The 18,148-nt window shown below is 42.6% G+C and overlaps 1 protein-coding gene across 2 annotated transcripts in view; it reads left to right on the top strand.

Annotated features, from left to right (window-relative positions):
- dstyk (dual serine/threonine and tyrosine protein kinase) overlaps positions 1-18,148 on the top strand; it is a 29,305-nt gene that overhangs the window by 3,397 nt on the left and 7,760 nt on the right. For both annotated transcript variants that reach the window (XM_070958269.1, XM_070958268.1), the window contains exons 3-4: positions 15,751-16,257; positions 16,454-16,649. In XM_070958269.1, coding sequence (XP_070814370.1) covers positions 15,751-16,257; positions 16,454-16,649 — 703 coding nt within the window. The remainder of the gene's footprint in view (positions 1-15,750; positions 16,258-16,453; positions 16,650-18,148) is intronic.

Here is an 18,148-nt window from a genome sequence, read left to right as displayed (position 1 = left end):
AGCTCTGATACATGGTGTATGGCACCAATGGTATCACATAAGCAGATTCATCTACAAAAAAAAAAGAAAAGGTGTTCAATTAATTGACATTGTAAAATACTTTTTTTTTTAGTTTTTTGGATATGCACACACAAATCCTTGCATCAGGATAAGGGCATCTCTGCGAACTGATGTGCAGTGTTTCAGTTCAGTTGTTTCAGTCATAATTAGGAGAATTTTAGTACATTTTTTAAATATTTTGAGAGGGAACTTCAGGTAAAACTGAAACCTTTGAATTGTCCTCCATTTTCTTTGAGCAGGTTGGTGAATATGTCTTGACAAGAACAGATTAAGGGGGGGGGGGGTCAGCTGTAGCTCGGGGGTAGAGTGGTTGATCAGGAGGTCGGTGGTTGGAAAAAAAAAACAAAACAAAAAAACTGCCCCCAATGTTGTGTCATTGGTGTGTGAATTCTTATGTGCGTCGCTTTGGATAAAAGTGTCTGTCCAATGACTAATTGTAATTGTAATTGACATTACAACTATCTGTTAGATAATTCATATCGTGGTGATTTATTGATGTAAACTTGTAAAATGGTGTTCTATTGTCTTAAAATAGCTTTTTAAAAAACTGGGTTTGGAGCAGTTTAAGGGACATTAATCGATAAGTCCTTTTACTGTCAAATTAGTTTGTGAATAACGTGATTTTGTTTATGCGTCATGTCGTGGTGTTCTGGACTTGAAAATGAACAAACAGTCCATTAATTATGTAATTGATTTCAATTATATATGGCCTAGTTCTCTCCCTCCTCTAGCCTTTGTGTTCACACATAACAGCACACAAACAGATTACTGGGCAGAGCTGATTATTTTCTGCGTTGTTCAGTGTTTTTCTCTCGTTTGTGCTACTGTTCAGAAATGTGTTCTTTTCCGGTCGCTTTTCTCCCATTCAGGTTTTGAGCACTTCTTAAAAACAGATTTCATGGTTACTGTTAATTATGTGGAAATAGAAAGAATTGTTGGGACACAGTGGTACGGACATGCTGGTCTTGAGCCAGTGTGACCTGAAAATCACAGTGTCTTGTGGGAGTGAATTAATTTAGCAGGGTGTAAGGATTGTAGTCATTCCTTGTCATGTGTGACACGAGGAAATTAGTCTCTAATCCTTTAGACCGAGGCCCCATAGCAAGCATCACACAGCTCCAGAAACTAGGCCTAGCTCTGCCTCAGAGCAGCCCACCCGCCCAACCCTCTTACGTAATGCCCCTGGTCTGGTGCGATTCACATGACTAGGTCATGTTAAAAAATCCCAAACCCTTTGCAGCAGTGAAGCTGCCATGGTTACTACTGACTTCTGGGACACTGTTTTGTTTTTTATTTTTTTATTAGCCTAATTCAGAACGTTGTGTGAGCTGTGTAGAAAAGACCGATTCACAGCTTTTTAAAAAATCCAACGTTTAGTGAAATAAATCAATTTGAACTAATGTTGACACACATTATACATCTAAACTCTGATTGCTATCAGTATGGTTTTGTCAGTAGTGGTGTGGATTATCATTAGTTAGGGTTCATGTTTGAGAGTTATTGTGTTTTTATGTGTTACTGTAACATTTTGTAAAAGCCATGATAGAGAGTTTGCATGTCTCTTGTCATTAGGTGAATGCCTAGTGTAGTGTGTACTACCTTAATTTGATGTTGCATTCGTTGATAAAATGTCGGGGCACCACCTTCCTCAGCTAAGAAGGACTGCAGAAATTAACTGCTATAACGCTGATAAATACTAACGAATGAGCTAACGGTAAACCAGTCTGATAACCTGAAGTGTAAATTCTGGATACAGGGATCGTAAATATTCAGTTCAAAAGGACACCGTCTAACCAGGACTTAAATCAAAATATCATTTATTAAGCAGAATTGTGGATAATGGGTAATGTACCATGAACAATAAGACAGAAGATGGGAGGTGATATGACAGAACACACAAGAAACTTATGGCAGCACAAGGGTAAATAAATTGGCGATAGTGAGAGGCAGTCTAAAAGGAGTAATGGGGACGCGAACGCGGAGTTAAGGGAAAGAACGATTAATGGAGAGAATTTGGACGAATTGACCTAATCTTAACCTCACGGACCAACTCTTATTCAAACCCACTTAGCGTGCCTACTTGGTTGCTGGCGTCCCGTTGTGCTCTGCTCCGAACTGGCTCGAAGACGTTCCAGATGTTCGTCCGCGGCTCGATCTACTTGGTGGTCTAGTGGAAGGCCCAGACCTCCAAGATGACAAACTGGTGCGGAACGGGCGTCTCTGGAACTGGTTCGGCGGTCGGTTACAGATGATGGACTGCTCCGGATGGTTGTGAACCGGACCAAGGATCAACAGCTGGCCGCAGGGTTTGGTTCGGTTGAGTCCGTGACGGATTATTTTAGACTGATAGTACAAATTAAGAGTCTCTTCGATGGCCGGTCGAAGAAGGCTACAAATTATTATTACTTGCCTAATTTCACTAATGAAAACAAAACAAAACGTTTGGCTAAAGAGGAAGTTAACTTTGAAGTTTACGGCAAATTATGAGAATACGTCTTCTGAAGATTATTTACGCTACCCGGAATGGCTTGGAGTAGCTCGAAGACGAAAACTTAAGGAGCAAACGGCTGTGCAAACTTAAGACAAAAGCAAAGAAAATAATTCAGCTGAGAGTAACTAGACATGAAAGAAAACAAAGGAACAGAACAAAAGAACAAAACAAAACTAAAAATCTACTACAAATCTACTCTACTATAAAATCTACTATAACTCTTACTCTACTGAAACGCGCACTACACGCAGTTTTTAAAGGTCGCTCCGGGGCGTGTCGAAAGGCAGGCCATCGAATCACGGGAGACTCTTTGTGACGCGCGGTGTAATCTCGCCTCATGGAGCTGAACTAATCAAAGAATCATACGAGGGGCTCATCTGCTTCTCACTATGGTCAATCACATATAATTTCAATGACCAATTTTCAATGGCACTTCAACATTGTTTACAGCATGCATTAGACACTTTCTATGGTTGGGTGAAAACATTAAATGATAATCATGGTACAGTTTTATCCCAACAGGTATAATAACTCAATGAATAACTAATACAAAAATAAAGGTAGGAATAAAGAGAGGCAGATTATATTTGTCAAAAATTGATTATCACGATAACGGTTACTTATCGATAAATGTACAAAGTCAAGCATATTCAATCTGACGGTTAGGAAACTCTGGATGGTAGTATAGTTTGTGGTGACAGTTCATACAACTTTTATAAAACCGTTAAAATCACAACTTAGTCATACTTTGGGTCAGAGATACGGGAAAAACATCAATGTTATGCGTACCCCGAGTCCTGTAGGTTGAAAACATGAAAAGTTAAGTTTGACATAAGATCTGGTTATCTTGGAGTGTTGAGGAAAACACACAAACGTGAGTCACTAGTTGCTTCAAGGGATGTCCGGTTTACGACCATCAGCATTTGCTGATGTCTGTGGATTCCTCTGAGGCCTGCTATTTGTCTCTTAAGGCAGTCTTGTTGTATGGAGTCCTCGGGCTATTGGGGAAGTAATTAGCATAGCGTGGGACATCCTGATTTAGAGATAGGCGTTGACCTTTTGGCTCTCTTTCTTCAGTGTGTGAGTAAAGTAGTTTACTGAACCAGACTTCCTGTCTCTCTTCGAAACCAGATTGCATTATAGGTAAACCAGACGGTCTATAATTCAATTGGTTGGCGGGTTTACACCTCCATTTCCTTTGAGTATCACCAGAAAAGGAGGGAAAGAAGGGGTCAGTTAAAGGCCGGTTCTGCTACATATCCCCCACTCGATTCGATGGTCGCTGTCCAGGGAACTTCGGATCGCTGAAAGATCAAGCAGAACAGGTGGCACACAGCAGCATTTGAACAGAGTTTGGGTCCGTTTGAGGTATCCTAAGAGCCAATTACTCGTTATAGCGACTTGGAAGAGTAACAAAATAAAAGGGAAAACATGCAATAAAGGGGGAGACTAAGGTTAGTATGCAAGCTCGAAGATAGCAGGGGCTACGTTGGCTCCTTTTACATTATGAGCTTAGGATACACTTGAAGAAAAACGCGATTCTAAAAGTTTACAGGTGACCTAGAGGTGTGGGGAAAATCCTACTTACAGCTAAACTGTTCACTGAGGATCCAATGTCACACAACACACCCAACATTAATACGTCAACTAATTGTGCGTGAGCGTCGTCAACCTGCACTACAGAAAAGGAAGAAAAGAAGAACAAAAATATATAGCTTTTACAGATTGACGTACATCTACAGATCAATTGACCTTATTCAACCAACTGCGTTATCTGACGAGAGTCTGATGCTGAAAAGAGTGTCGAAGGCAACCAACTGTTGTTAACAAACCACCAATAAATTGTTTGTATCTCTTATTGTGTCCACTTGATTGTGACTGAGTGATAGTGAACTTTTGTAACTGCTGCAACGTGTGGATTGTATCTACTGTCGTACCTTTTAATTAGGATCACTGAAATCGTTATGGCATAAACTGTCCCCCACTTGATTCCTAGTCAAATGGCTGGATTACAAGAACGGAGCGAGTATCACAGATAATTCAAATTCTTGGAGGTGTTCAAACAGGGATGTCTAATTCAGATTTCTTCTGTACTACTGGTACCTTAAAATTGTTAATCCTTCTTCCCAGTAGTCAACGTTATATAATGTAATTTAACTCTTAACTGAGACTCTGGCGTCCCCGTTCATTCCCATGGGGGTTTTGAGTGGTTTTATCTGGTTCTGGTACATTGCTGGAGGAAGTTTGTCAGTGATCAAATAAGGACCTGCCCAGTGGGGAAGGAGCTTGCGGGTGAGCCTCCCGAGACCTTGATTGGTTACTCGAATTGCTGGAGCAAAGATGTAGTATCACACTTTGTCCCCCACTTGGAGCTCTACATGTGATACTTTTTGGTCATAACAGGTTTTGCATCTTTCAATACTTTCACTCAGGTTTTCCTGAGCAAAGGAAAACGTAGTTTCCAAGTGTTCATTCCAATCAGCCATGTACTGATGCGTAGTGTAGGCTGTTGAAATGTTAGCTCCACCTGGTTGATAGAGCAGGTGCACTGGTAGAGTCATTTGTCGACCTGTAATCATCTCAAAAGGAGAGAAGCCTATGGTGGTATGTGGCATTGCTCTAATAGCCATCAGAATTAAAGTCAGTTGCAAATCCCAGACTTTGTGTTTAGCGCGTGGAGAGTCATGGGCGTGCCTTAGCATCACCCCCCTGTGGCTCTGGTACACCGCGAGGGCAACAGAAGCGAGTGCATCAGAGACATAAACGAGAAAGCCCAGGACGGCGAAGAAGAACAGAAGGGCCCGAGAAAGAAGGCCATGAAGCACAGGATATGGCGTCTGGATGGATCCGAGGTCGTCAGAGAAAGCAGGTGTGTCACGAGCACTGGGACGTGGTCGAGCGAGAGCAGCAGAGAGAGGTGGAGTAACGATGTGGACATTAGGGGCGGGTGGGTGGGGAAAAAGGTTTGGTTTAAGGTTTTCAGTGTCAGGGGGAGTTTCTTCCTCAACCCCTGGCAGTGACCAAAGGATGTTGTGAACTGTATCTACCTGAGTGTCCAATCTGACCAGTACATCGCTGCCGATATCATGTGGCAGATTTGGGGTAACCACAAAGGCATGAGTCAGCTTTCTATGACGCCGTTCCATTTTCCCTGAGTAGATACCATCGGCTGCCAAAATTGGTTGAGGCAGAGGATCTATAGGAAGGCAGGAGGTGGTTTTCACAAGCTGGCTGCTGGAGTGGTCTTGTGTTACTGTGTCAGAGAATTGCCAGCTGATAGCTGACTTGTCAGCACAGGGGGCCAAGACCGTGTCATCAGCAAAAACACCACTTATATCAGTGTTGTTGACCACTTTTGGACAGTGTTTACTGTCAGTGGCAGAGTCATCGAACTTACACAGAGAAGTGTTTTGTTCGGTCAACAGTTCTTGTTGTGGCCAAGGTGATGTTGGGGTGACGTCTGGAGTCACGCCTGATGTCTCATCATCCCCAGTGGCCTCTGGCGGTTCTGGGAGAATGTTCTGACTCTCAGGTTCAGCGTCAAGGGCATAGCATTGAGCCGTGTCTTGCTGGAGAAGAGAAAGGGGCAAAGGTTCGCGGACCTGTGCCCAGAGCTTCAAGTGTTTAAGATCAATTAGAGGTTTGAAACGATCAAGGAGGTCATTACCGACAAGGAGCGGAATGGTGTCCAGCGGAGACACGTACACAGGGTGAACGCAGGTCATTGGGCCGATTGTTAGTTGTATCAAAGCCCGATTTGTCAAAGTGGTACTGGTAGGACCGTATGGTTGGACTTTCAGGGAGCAGGCTTGTAGTTTCAAGTCCCTGTTTGATCGACGGGCAGCGGCCTGCAGTGTGTTGAACAGTGCTGCTGACATTACGGTGATGTCAGCCGCTGTGTCGAGGAGAGCTTCTTGCCTTAGTCTACCTTCAAGTATAGTTGACAGACACAATTTTCGTGCCGCCCCTTTTCGGGTCAAATTACACAAGAACTGGAGACAGGGTGATTCACCTTCGAGGACTGAAGGGTTCTCGTTGGTAGAGCTTTCTGTGGAATCGAGTTGAACCACCAGAACTGCGCTCGGGGGCGTAGTCTCTTCCTTGTCTGACCCTGCAATCTGCCTTGTAGGGAGAGTGGGTTCAAGTTCATCAGGACTCAGGTACAGCTCTGTAGTTACCTCAGCTTGATGGGTCTGATCCACTGAAGGAGGAGGTTTAGCGTTAGGGACGGAAATTGTGAACAAGTCAGCTTTTGCTTTTTCTTTTACTCGTTCGTTTTGAATCAACCGTTTGATGACCTCAAGATCTTCCTTGCTAAGGCTCTCTAAGTGAGGGTTGCTTTCAGTATTGTCATCTTTCTTTTCCCCTCTGGACGAGTTGTGTCCTGGGGGTCGGTTTTCCTGTTGTTCAGGATTTCGAAACTCACGTCGGCCATTTTGCCGGTAGCCATGGGCTTGGTAATTTCCATGCCAGGTGGGTGGAAATTTGTTTTGCCCGAAACTGGACTGGTGGCGATTTGCCCCAAACACTGAACGGTTGGGTCTGAAACCGGATTGTGGTGGTTGAGAATAACCATATTCAGACTCCGTTCGTTGAGGTGGAGGTTCCTTGTGACCTCGCACATATCGGCGATTTTGGGGAGAGAACGTGTTGGATTTTTGTGTTTCACCAACAGAAGTTCCTTCAAGTTCCAAGGCTTCAGTTCCCAGACTCAAGATAGTACTGGGTTCTGGGTGTTTAAGGGTGCTTTGTCTCTGCTTTGCAAACCCCATTGCAGCTAGTTCGCGTAGGTGGCGACTAGTGCAGGTGCGCGGACAAGCTGCGACACCAAGATGATGGCTAGTGGTGGGATGGAGGTTTTGGACAAAGAGTGTTTTGAAGTTAAGATCTTCCTCCATCCCTGGCTCGTTTCTGGAGCCGAAGTAAGCCTGACGTAGGCGGTTGTAATACTGTTGAGGTGGCTCTTGTCTTCCTTGTTTGACTGAGAGAGCAGCCGTTAAGCCCGTTTGGGAAAGAGGATCAGAGAACTCTTCCAGCAATGTTTCACAGAGCAAGTCATAATCATTTCGGACATAATCAGGCTGTCTCTCAATGAATCTGCTGACCTCTCGGTTAGAAGTCACCTTGATTAAATAGATTTTATCATCGACAGTAGCACCGGGAAACTTACGAAGATAGAACTCGATATCTTTGAGATACTGGCTGGTCTGATCGGAACCACCAAGATTTGGTTCAAACCGAGCTATGTTGCGAGCGATCTTATCTAAGTCTCTATCTGTAGGCCCTTGCGCCGTATAGTTAGAGGTGGCTGGATTAAGACGCTGACTGGGGCTCCCCCTTTCATGGTTAGGTGAGAGCCTCCTTGGAACATAGACTGGTTCCAGTGGAACTCGTGGGGAGGAAACATTCCGTCGGGTGTTTCCAAGGACCTTAGTATCTCCCTTCTCTTCTGGAAGGAAATCATCAAGAGATATTCGGCGTCTTCCCTTTTGTTCAAGGGGAAGCTCTCTTCTGGCGTTTGCCAGTTTTGCTTCCATCAGTTGTCGCTGATGGTGGGATTCACTAGCCTGCTCCTCAGCCTGCACCAGACGTGCATGCATGTCTTGGAGGTGCCTTTGGTCAGATTCGGCAGACTCAGCTTGGAGTTGAATCTGGTGCTCCAAGTGATCCACCTTATTCTCAGCTCCTTGGAGAAGTATTTTATTCAAGTCTCTTTCTTTACTCGTTTCACCCAAACATTCTTTTACTTGGGCTAATTCTGACTCAAGACGTTTAGTCTCCCTTTCTTGTGACTCTTCATTAGAGATCAACCTCTGAATTTGTCCCTCTGCCTCAAGCAGGGACTGTCTCTGGGTTTCATTCTTTTCGTGCAGGCCCTTGACCTCACGCTTGTAGGCCTTTATCCTCTCTTCTGCTTGTCTTAGCAGTTTGTATGAATGCCTAAGCTGAGCAGCCATCACTACTGCTATGCTTCCAAGCGCTTTAGGCTTTTCTTTGCTTTTAACTTCATCATTTACTACAGGAGTGGTCAACTGTAACATGATAGTGTCTAAATCCTTTGGATCAGTGTTATACACCTGATCCAAATAACCAGGCAGCAAATCTCCGGTCAGATCCATTAATGCTAGCTCCAGCCTATCAGGGCGGTCCCTCTCAATGGAGGGTCCAGACTGGTCTTTGTCTGCCATGTTGGAGTCTAGCTTTATCAAGGTTACAGAGCAACTCGGTTAAAAGGGTTTAAACTCGTGTGTGTCTTCACGAAAACAAGGTTAAAATTGAACACAATAGCATGCAAGTAAATTGACAAATGGTTAAATTCAAGAAGCAAGTGTAAAATGATTTTAAATCTTTAAGTTCTTATTTATTTTTTTTTTGTTTTGTTTTTATTTAAGCCTTAACCCAAATTTCAAATGTTTGTTAGCATACATACAAACTATTGAAGTCAGTAATTAAGCAAGCGTGTAGGTTTCAAAGTTTATTTATTGTTAATTTATTTATTTAGGGTGTTCCTTATAAGCATACAGTTGTACTTCTGACTTTATTTGAGAACTTGCCAATCCAGTTTACAATTCCAATTCAGTAAATGAATTTGATTCTTTGATCAGATCAATTAAACAAATGAAACGATGCTTTATTTGTTTTGAATTTAGGAGTAATTTAGAGTATTAGCAATTACTTAAATGTAAATGTGGAGTTAATCTGCAATGAAACTAGGATAATCGGTTCTGGTTGACAAGTACAGACTTGGTTAATCACACTGCTAGAATGACAATTCCAAAAATTTTGAGTTTAATGAAATGGTCAGACTATAAATGCCAATTAACCTGACAGGAATAAGAGAGTAAAGGATTAAATGAGTAACTGGATTTTGGAGTAGGTTAAATAAGAAGAAAATAATGCTTTGGGTAATACAGTTTAGGCTATCACGAGTTGCACACACAAGTTGGAAGACACACGTCAAACCCAGTTAACCGAAGTGTCCACCAGAGGGAGGTATTATGTTTCTGTCTCTCCTAAAGGGTTAACCTCACATCGCCAGCAGGGGCGCTGTGGTTATTTTACGCACAGTAGAAGAAGATAGAGGGTTCAATACACTGGCATTACCAAGGGTGGCGCTAGAGAGTGGACAAGGGGTTACTGCTCTTAAAAGCAGCAAGCGAAGGAGGTGGGCGCGTTTGGCTCCACCCCCCTGAAAGGGGCTAGCTGTTCTGGCTAACCAGCGTCAGTCAAGCTCCAGCGATCACAAGCTTCGCATCGGCAGATACAACAAGCAGCAGCAGTCTCAAACACACAGTTTCACTATCAGAGACTTCAGACAGGACGTTGAATTCAATCGTCTATTCTCCAATTTCCACGCACTCTCAAGTTAACTTTAGCTTCTTAGCTACGGGTTAACACCGAAGGAAGATCCGCTCCGACGGATTGTCTGGATAACGGACCTACGGCCGCCCGACAGGCGTCGTACAAGTTAAAATTCAACAAGACAAAATAAGCACGGTGGCTTTTCTTTCAATTCTCTTTTCAGCACAGGTTCTCTTCGAACACTCAGATCAGCACTTCGGCTCAGCCAGATTCACTGGACTGTAATCAGATCGCTACTACGATCAACCAATAAGATTCCACTCTCGTATCAGTGGTTCACTGAATTCACCAAACCAACAATCGTTTCTTTTAAAACGTTCACAAATGACCGGCGTGGGTCACAACTTTTATCAGCGGTTCACCGCATAAACGACTAGCAATCGCTTCTTTTAATTCTCACAAGGGACCTGCGTTGGTCACAACTTATTAAAGCAAATCAAGAGTCTGCGCTCTTTGTCACGGCGGATATCCGCTCTACTCCCCCACTGTCAAGCAGTTGTCCCTTATCAGGTAGCTAGTCTGATACAGAGACGCGAGGGTTCTGTACCGATCAAGTTTGCTGGAAACTCGCAGCCAAACTGACCTAATACAGGACACAATCATAACCCTGGAACATCGCAGCAGTTACAACGTGCCAACAGGCCTTTCAACATTAATAGCGTACGGCGACGCGGCATGCACAACGTAATTCAAACAGTTCAATATTCAATCAGAGCTCAAAATAAACAAATCATCAGGATCCAGTTAATTCACGCTTAAAACAAGAACACATATATAGTTTGCACAGGTTGAAATGCTCACACACAAAGCCACAGTTTATCAAAACAGCGCACAAACGCAGTTGAGTCAAACAGCGCACATAAGCTCCTCAGTGGAAAGTCAGCACAGATGTGATGCGATGAAGCCTTAATTACTGAATAAAACAATTTGAATCCGCCTCACACGGGGCACCATTATATAATGTAGTGTGTACTACCTTAATTTGATGTTGCATTCGTTGATAAAATGTCGGGGCACCACCTTCCTCAGCTAAGAAGGACTGCAGAAATTAACTGCTATAACGCTGATAAATACTAACGAATGAGCTAACGGTAAACCAGTCTGATAACCTGAAGTGTAAATTCTGGATACAGGGATCGTAAATATTCAGTTCAAAAGGACACCGTCTAACCAGGACTTAAATCAAAATATCATTTATTAAGCAGAATTGTGGATAATGGGTAATGTACCATGAACAATAAGACAGAAGATGGGAGGTGATATGACAGAACACACAAGAAACTTATGGCAGCACAAGGGTAAATAAATTGGCGATAGTGAGAGGCAGTCTAAAAGGAGTAATGGGGACGCGAACGCGGAGTTAAGGGAAAGAACGATTAATGGAGAGAATTTGGACGAATTGACCTAATCTTAACCTCACGGACCAACTCTTATTCAAACCCACTTAGCGTGCCTACTTGGTTGCTGGCGTCCCGTTGTGCTCTGCTCCGAACTGGCTCGAAGACGTTCCAGATGTTCGTCCGCGGCTCGATCTACTTGGTGGTCTAGTGGAAGGCCCAGACCTCCAAGATGACAAACTGGTGCGGAACGGGCGTCTCTGGAACTGGTTCGGCGGTCGGTTACAGATGATGGACTGCTCCGGATGGTTGTGAACCGGACCAAGGATCAACAGCTGGCCGCAGGGTTTGGTTCGGTTGAGTCCGTGACGGATTATTTTAGACTGATAGTACAAATTAAGAGTCTCTTCGATGGCCGGTCGAAGAAGGCTACAAATTATTATTACTTGCCTAATTTCACTAATGAAAACAAAACAAAACGTTTGGCTAAAGAGGAAGTTAACTTTGAAGTTTACGGCAAATTATGAGAATACGTCTTCTGAAGATTATTTACGCTACCCGGAATGGCTTGGAGTAGCTCGAAGACGAAAACTTAAGGAGCAAACGGCTGTGCAAACTTAAGACAAAAGCAAAGAAAATAATTCAGCTGAGAGTAACTAGACATGAAAGAAAACAAAGGAACAGAACAAAAGAACAAAACAAAACTAAAAATCTACTACAAATCTACTCTACTATAAAATCTACTATAACTCTTACTCTACTGAAACGCGCACTACACGCAGTTTTTAAAGGTCGCTCCGGGGCGTGTCGAAAGGCAGGCCATCGAATCACGGGAGACTCTTTGTGACGCGCGGTGTAATCTCGCCTCATGGAGCTGAACTAATCAAAGAATCATACGAGGGGCTCATCTGCTTCTCACTATGGTCAATCACATATAATTTCAATGACCAATTTTCAATGGCACTTCAACATTGTTTACAGCATGCATTAGACACTTTCTATGGTTGGGTGAAAACATTAAATGATAATCATGGTACAGTTTTATCCCAACAGGTATAATAACTCAATGAATAACTAATACAAAAATAAAGGTAGGAATAAAGAGAGGCAGATTATATTTGTCAAAAATTGATTATCACGATAACGGTTACTTATCGATAAATGTACAAAGTCAAGCATATTCAATCTGACGGTTAGGAAACTCTGGATGGTAGTATAGTTTGTGGTGACAGTTCATACAACTTTTATAAAACCGTTAAAATCACAACTTAGTCATACTTTGGGTCAGAGATACGGGAAAAACATCAATGTTATGCGTACCCCGAGTCCTGTAGGTTGAAAACATGAAAAGTTAAGTTTGACATAAGATCTGGTTATCTTGGAGTGTTGAGGAAAACACACAAACGTGAGTCACTAGTTGCTTCAAGGGATGTCCGGTTTACGACCATCAGCATTTGCTGATGTCTGTGGATTCCTCTGAGGCCTGCTATTTGTCTCTTAAGGCAGTCTTGTTGTATGGAGTCCTCGGGCTATTGGGGAAGTAATTAGCATAGCGTGGGACATCCTGATTTAGAGATAGGCGTTGACCTTTTGGCTCTCTTTCTTCAGTGTGTGAGTAAAGTAGTTTACTGAACCAGACTTCCTGTCTCTCTTCGAAACCAGATTGCATTATAGGTAAACCAGACGGTCTATAATTCAATTGGTTGGCGGGTTTACACCTCCATTTCCTTTGAGTATCACCAGAAAAGGAGGGAAAGAAGGGGTCAGTTAAAGGCCGGTTCTGCTACACTAGTATGAAGATGTCTGGGATCTGCAATCCCTTATTTGTCATACTTGAGAGTAGAGCTGCAACGAACAGTTATTTTCATTGCTGATCAATTTGTTGATTATTTTCTCGATTAACCAATTAGTTGTTTGGTCAGTCACTGTTTCTGAAAGCCCAAGATGATAAATATATTACTGTATAATAGAGGAGTAAAGAAAGCATAAAATATCCACATTTAGGAACTTGGGTCAGAGAATTTTTACTTTTTCTTTCTTAGAAATTACTTTCTTTTGTTAAAAATTGCTTGAATTGATTATCAGAGTAGTTGGAAATTAATTTAATAGTTGACCGCTAATCGATTGATCGTTGCAGCTCTATTTGAGAGGACCTCAGAGGCTTTAATAGCTGAGTTTTTGGTTTGGATAATAATGCAAACTTCATCAGAGATGAGAGACAGAATGATTTAATGTATTTGATGGAAAGGCTCTTGTAGTGCACTATTAATGAGCCAATTGATCACCAACTAGGAAACCCAGTCCAGGCGTGCTCTGGAAATCCCCTTACCATGCAGCAGACGCTCTACCAGCTGATCACTGTGACAGGACTTTAACCAAATAAACCTTGCCTGTTTGCTAAGATCCCTGAAAAGTAAATGGACTGCTCCTGTGGTTATGTTGATGATAAGGAGGTAGTTTGTGTTGTGTTAAGTTAGCCCATCATTGCTAGCTATGTGCAAACTGCTGGATGAGAGATTCCTTCAGTTTATGTATAATGCTTACTGCTGAGAGTTAGTTGCTGTAGCTTTTATTGCTGTGTTACTAACTGGGGCTTGTATTTCTTGTTTAACCACAATAGTCCTGACTTTTCCTCTCCTGTTAGGACCACACACCCACACCTTACATTTTGGCAGACATATGGATGTGGAAGACAGTACTATGTTTTTTACTTTAGCCTGCTGTTTTTTCACCCACACTCAAAGAAAATAAAATAATCTACAACTTTGGATAGTGAGTCCACAAATTCTCATCAGCCAGACACCTAAACACAGTTTACAAACTCAAGCAGTGTGCCACTTATTTATAGTTTTCTGCTGAGATGAACATGTCTAGGTTGGAGTAAACGAAGGCACAGAATCTCTCTGCTCACTGTGGTATTCACACACTCTTGCCATAAGCAACAGCAACCTGTTTTAGAGGCCAGCAGACGAGAGCCAAAGTGCTAATTAGCTTTCTCTTCATCCCAGAGTTTAGCCATGCTGCCAGCCTCAACTTAAACAACCTGAGGACATAAAGGACACTACCCAGGGTGTGTTTGTAAAATTCTTTTGAGGTACATATCCTGTTGTGTTCAGTGTCCCATGAATTCACACGAGAAAGTCTGCTTGTTAGCAAAGGCCTGTGACATTAGCAGTCTCCTAATTTCTTACAGTCCATGGTCATTTGCCTTTACTGTGTTACTTTGTAGGCCTGGGTAGCACTAATGTTTACTTCAACTGACACTGAAAAGCAAAATAGTAACTTTAAAATAGGCTACAGACATTTTCTTGAAGAGTTTTTGTTGAAAACTAAATGCAATTCAAACATTGTATCGACTTTGATTGGTTGTGAACAAATGTTTGCAGGCTATCTTTGTTCCAAAGAGACTGCTCAGATGGGCTGCGCTCTTGTTTCTTGGAGACAGGACTGACTGTCTCCTTTGTGTAGCTGTTGGTCATTTTTGCCTCTTTTCTCTGGCTGTCTTTCCCCCCTGTCGTGCTCTCGCTCTCAAGCTGTCCGTGAAACTATTTTTGTTCATGTTGTTATTTATTGAGGGTTAAGAAAACCTTTTTACTTGTGTCATTTTTCTCCGTGTCACAGACATTCCCAAGACCAGCACAAATATTTATTTTCCATTATGTGTTCAGAAATAGAAGGAGCATGTGATATGCAGGGATGTGGAATCTGCTTGAATTTCTTCGGGCATAAATTGGTTTGAAAACAGTGGTTCAGTTGCCTTGAACACTTTATGTTCAGGGGTTATAGTTTTGCTGTTAAGAGTTAGTCAGGAGGTTAACAGGTCAGTTCGTCTAAATGACATAAGACACGTTACAGAAGTGGACAAGTAAGCCAGATTATACTTTGTCGTGTTGGTAGAACATATTTAAGTGTCCACAGTGAGGTCTATGCATTATTCAGGCAAGACATGCTGCTCACTTGTTTTTTAATCCTGAAACAATTGTTTGTTTGGACACTTGAAGACAGTGGAAACAAACTAGAATCACAACGCTGACACATTTTTAACTTTAAAGATGAAATGACAAACTTGCATACAGTTGCCTAGTTACACATCCAGCAGATGCGGAGCGGTGTTAGCTCTCATTCAGAGTGTTGTCTTCCGGCTTCCTTGTGAATACAAGTCCAATATTAGCTCAACATTTCACCTCTTTAGCCGCTAAATGCTCCAATTTGTTCTCCACATTGTCACCAACTTTACCTCTCTGATGTTTGGTGTATAGCTGTTTTAAAAGAACTGGACTGACGTGGGATTTTCACCTCAAGTAACACCTTCACAGTACGCATAGTCATTTGATCTGTTGTTATAAAAAAATAATAATTATAGCAGCGTTAAATTACATTTAACTTCAGTGAGCTGGAGTTTTTTTACAGAACCATGTTCCGTAGTAACTGCCTGTATGTAAACTAGCTTTCTTGAAATACAGGAATCATGTTTGTGGTCTCTTTGTGGTTCATCACCAGGAAGCAAAGGTCATGGTGGTGCCTTGTCCGAGTGTGCAGCCCATAGAAGAGGCCCTGGAAGACTGCACCCGCAACGTGATCCCCATCATACTCTATGCCATCAACCAGGACTCGCTAAGCACAGAGCATGTGGCTGAGCTCCGGAAGGTCAAAGAGATGCTCCCCTTTCCCATCTGTTTTGTTCGGATCCCTGACACCATTCCAGCAGCCTCCCCAGAACCTGGCCGCCGTGCGGAGAAGGAAAAGGAGAGGGAGAAGACCGCCCTCCATAAGCAGCTCCTCTCCCTTGGCTTCATCAGTAGCCCGACAGGAAACTGCACCTGTGGTGCCCCTACACAAATGCCCACCCTGGGTGCCAAACCCCAAAGCATGCTGGGTGAGGCTTTTGAAAGACTGCATCGGTTGCTGGTGCCATTTGCTCGCCAAGTGCTTCAAAACCAGCAGGTGGAGGCCGCCAACCTGCTTAATGGGCTTCATTGTCGCTGTCTAGATCTTTTCATCAACCAGGTGAGAGCACTATGCCTCCTAACGCTATTTGTCAGTCTGCGTTTGTTCTTGTTGTCTGTGATTGTTTTACTACTTTGGTAATGAAGTCATGTGACAGTTGTTATCACTGCATGAACTGTTCTGTCTCTGTCTACTTTGACCCAAGATGCCCCTGAAAAATCAACACCAGACCTTTGTCCTTTCTGTTTCCCTGCAGGCCTTTGACATGCAGAGGGACCTGCAGATAACGCCACGCAGGCTGGAGTACACTCGTGAGAAAGAAGGTGAACTCTTCACCTCCCTCATGGCCATCGCTAACCGCAAACAGGAAGAGATGAAGGAGATGATTGTGGAGACGCTCAGCAGCATGAAGGAGCAGCTGCTGGAGGATGCTGCCAACCTGGAGTTTACAGGTTAGTGAGTAAGCATGATGGGTAAATGTCACAAGGCAGGCAGGCAGTTTCCCTGCTGGAGTTTTCAAGATTTTCACGTTATTAAGGAAGATATTCTTAATCTCAACCATGTTATCAGTGGTGGAACGTAGTGTATATGCAGCATATATACTGACAAGTTACCTCTGTACAGTATTTACAAGCATGTGATTTTAAAGGCAGCAGTTTATTACAGTATGTGCTGAGGTTTCCACAGGAGGTGTGCAGTCAGTAAAGACTTATGTATTTCTTTGCTGTTGTCAGACTCCTTAGAACAAGCAAAGATTTTTTGGCATGTTTATTACACTATTAAGTTATGTTTTTTTGTTTTTTCCATTTCACATGCTTCAAATTGTGACGTGAAAATTATATCCGGTAAGCTGTGATTCCTGTTTTTCGGATGAGTGATGTGCTTTGATAGACTCTGGTTCTTTGATCCTGTGGTGTCACATTGGACCACTCAAAAATGAGCCTGTGTGCCTTTCATTGTATTTTGCACTTATGTCTGTAACTTAATGAGAAAAGATTTCCTCTTTATTACTCGTCTATTAAAGAAGATGGCTGACTTGTGGGACCCAGACTGTCTCCTATTCAGACAATTTTTATTTTATCTGTTCTCTCTAAAATTTATGACATTGCCAGTGCTTCTCTGAGGGGACGAAATGGAGAACTGACTTGTATTTACTGGCCAGGGGCTTCTAGCCTGAGTTACCCAAGGCCTTTACTGTCTCTGAGCTCTAGTCAGACCTGCAAATATGAGGCTGAGCCAGCTGCATTTCACAATCTGCCCACAAAGTTTTGAACTGTCTGTCTCAACAGTTTCTAGCAAGTGAGAAACTCCTTTCACTGGTTGTTGCGTTCTGCTTCTTTCCGGTCTCCCTTCCTCTATCTTCTCCAAGAAGCAGGTGTACAGAGTTATTTGATAAGCTTTGCTGGGTAAAACCCAACACAGATGAGTGTAGCCATATGCAAACAGGGAGTTTAAACAGAACAAGCTAAACAGAAACTCACATACAAAAATCATTTCTCAATAGCAATACTACAGGTCAAAATCTCCACTGTAGCCACTTTACTACGTGCACTCATGCAGTCTAATATGACAATCCTGCAAAAACAAATCGTCCCTTTGTGAGGAACATAATGTTCAGTTTTTACTGAAACTGTTTTAGGGAGGTGTTGATTCAACTGTGTGGTCATTCTGGAGGCTGCAGTTTGTGATTCTGTTACATTGCTTTAGACAGAGAAGTGTTTTTGTTATTTTGTCCAACCCTATTATATATGAATGAGGGTAGACTAAATACCTCTCTGTATAATGCAGTGCACTTAAAGAGTACCACAAAACTACTGTACATAGAGTGCTTTAAAATGAGTGTAAGGCCTATTAAGTAATTGGCAATTAAAGTGGTATTAATGGCAGTTCAATTAAAATATTATTTAAGCCAAAATCAATTGTGTGTAGTGTGTTAATATAATTATTAGGC

The sequence above is a fragment of the Chaetodon trifascialis genome, chromosome 3 (assembly GCF_039877785.1).
Source record: "Chaetodon trifascialis isolate fChaTrf1 chromosome 3, fChaTrf1.hap1, whole genome shotgun sequence".
Taxonomy (NCBI): Eukaryota; Metazoa; Chordata; class Actinopteri; order Chaetodontiformes; family Chaetodontidae; genus Chaetodon; species Chaetodon trifascialis.
This window is presented reverse-complemented; position numbering and strand designations above follow the sequence as displayed.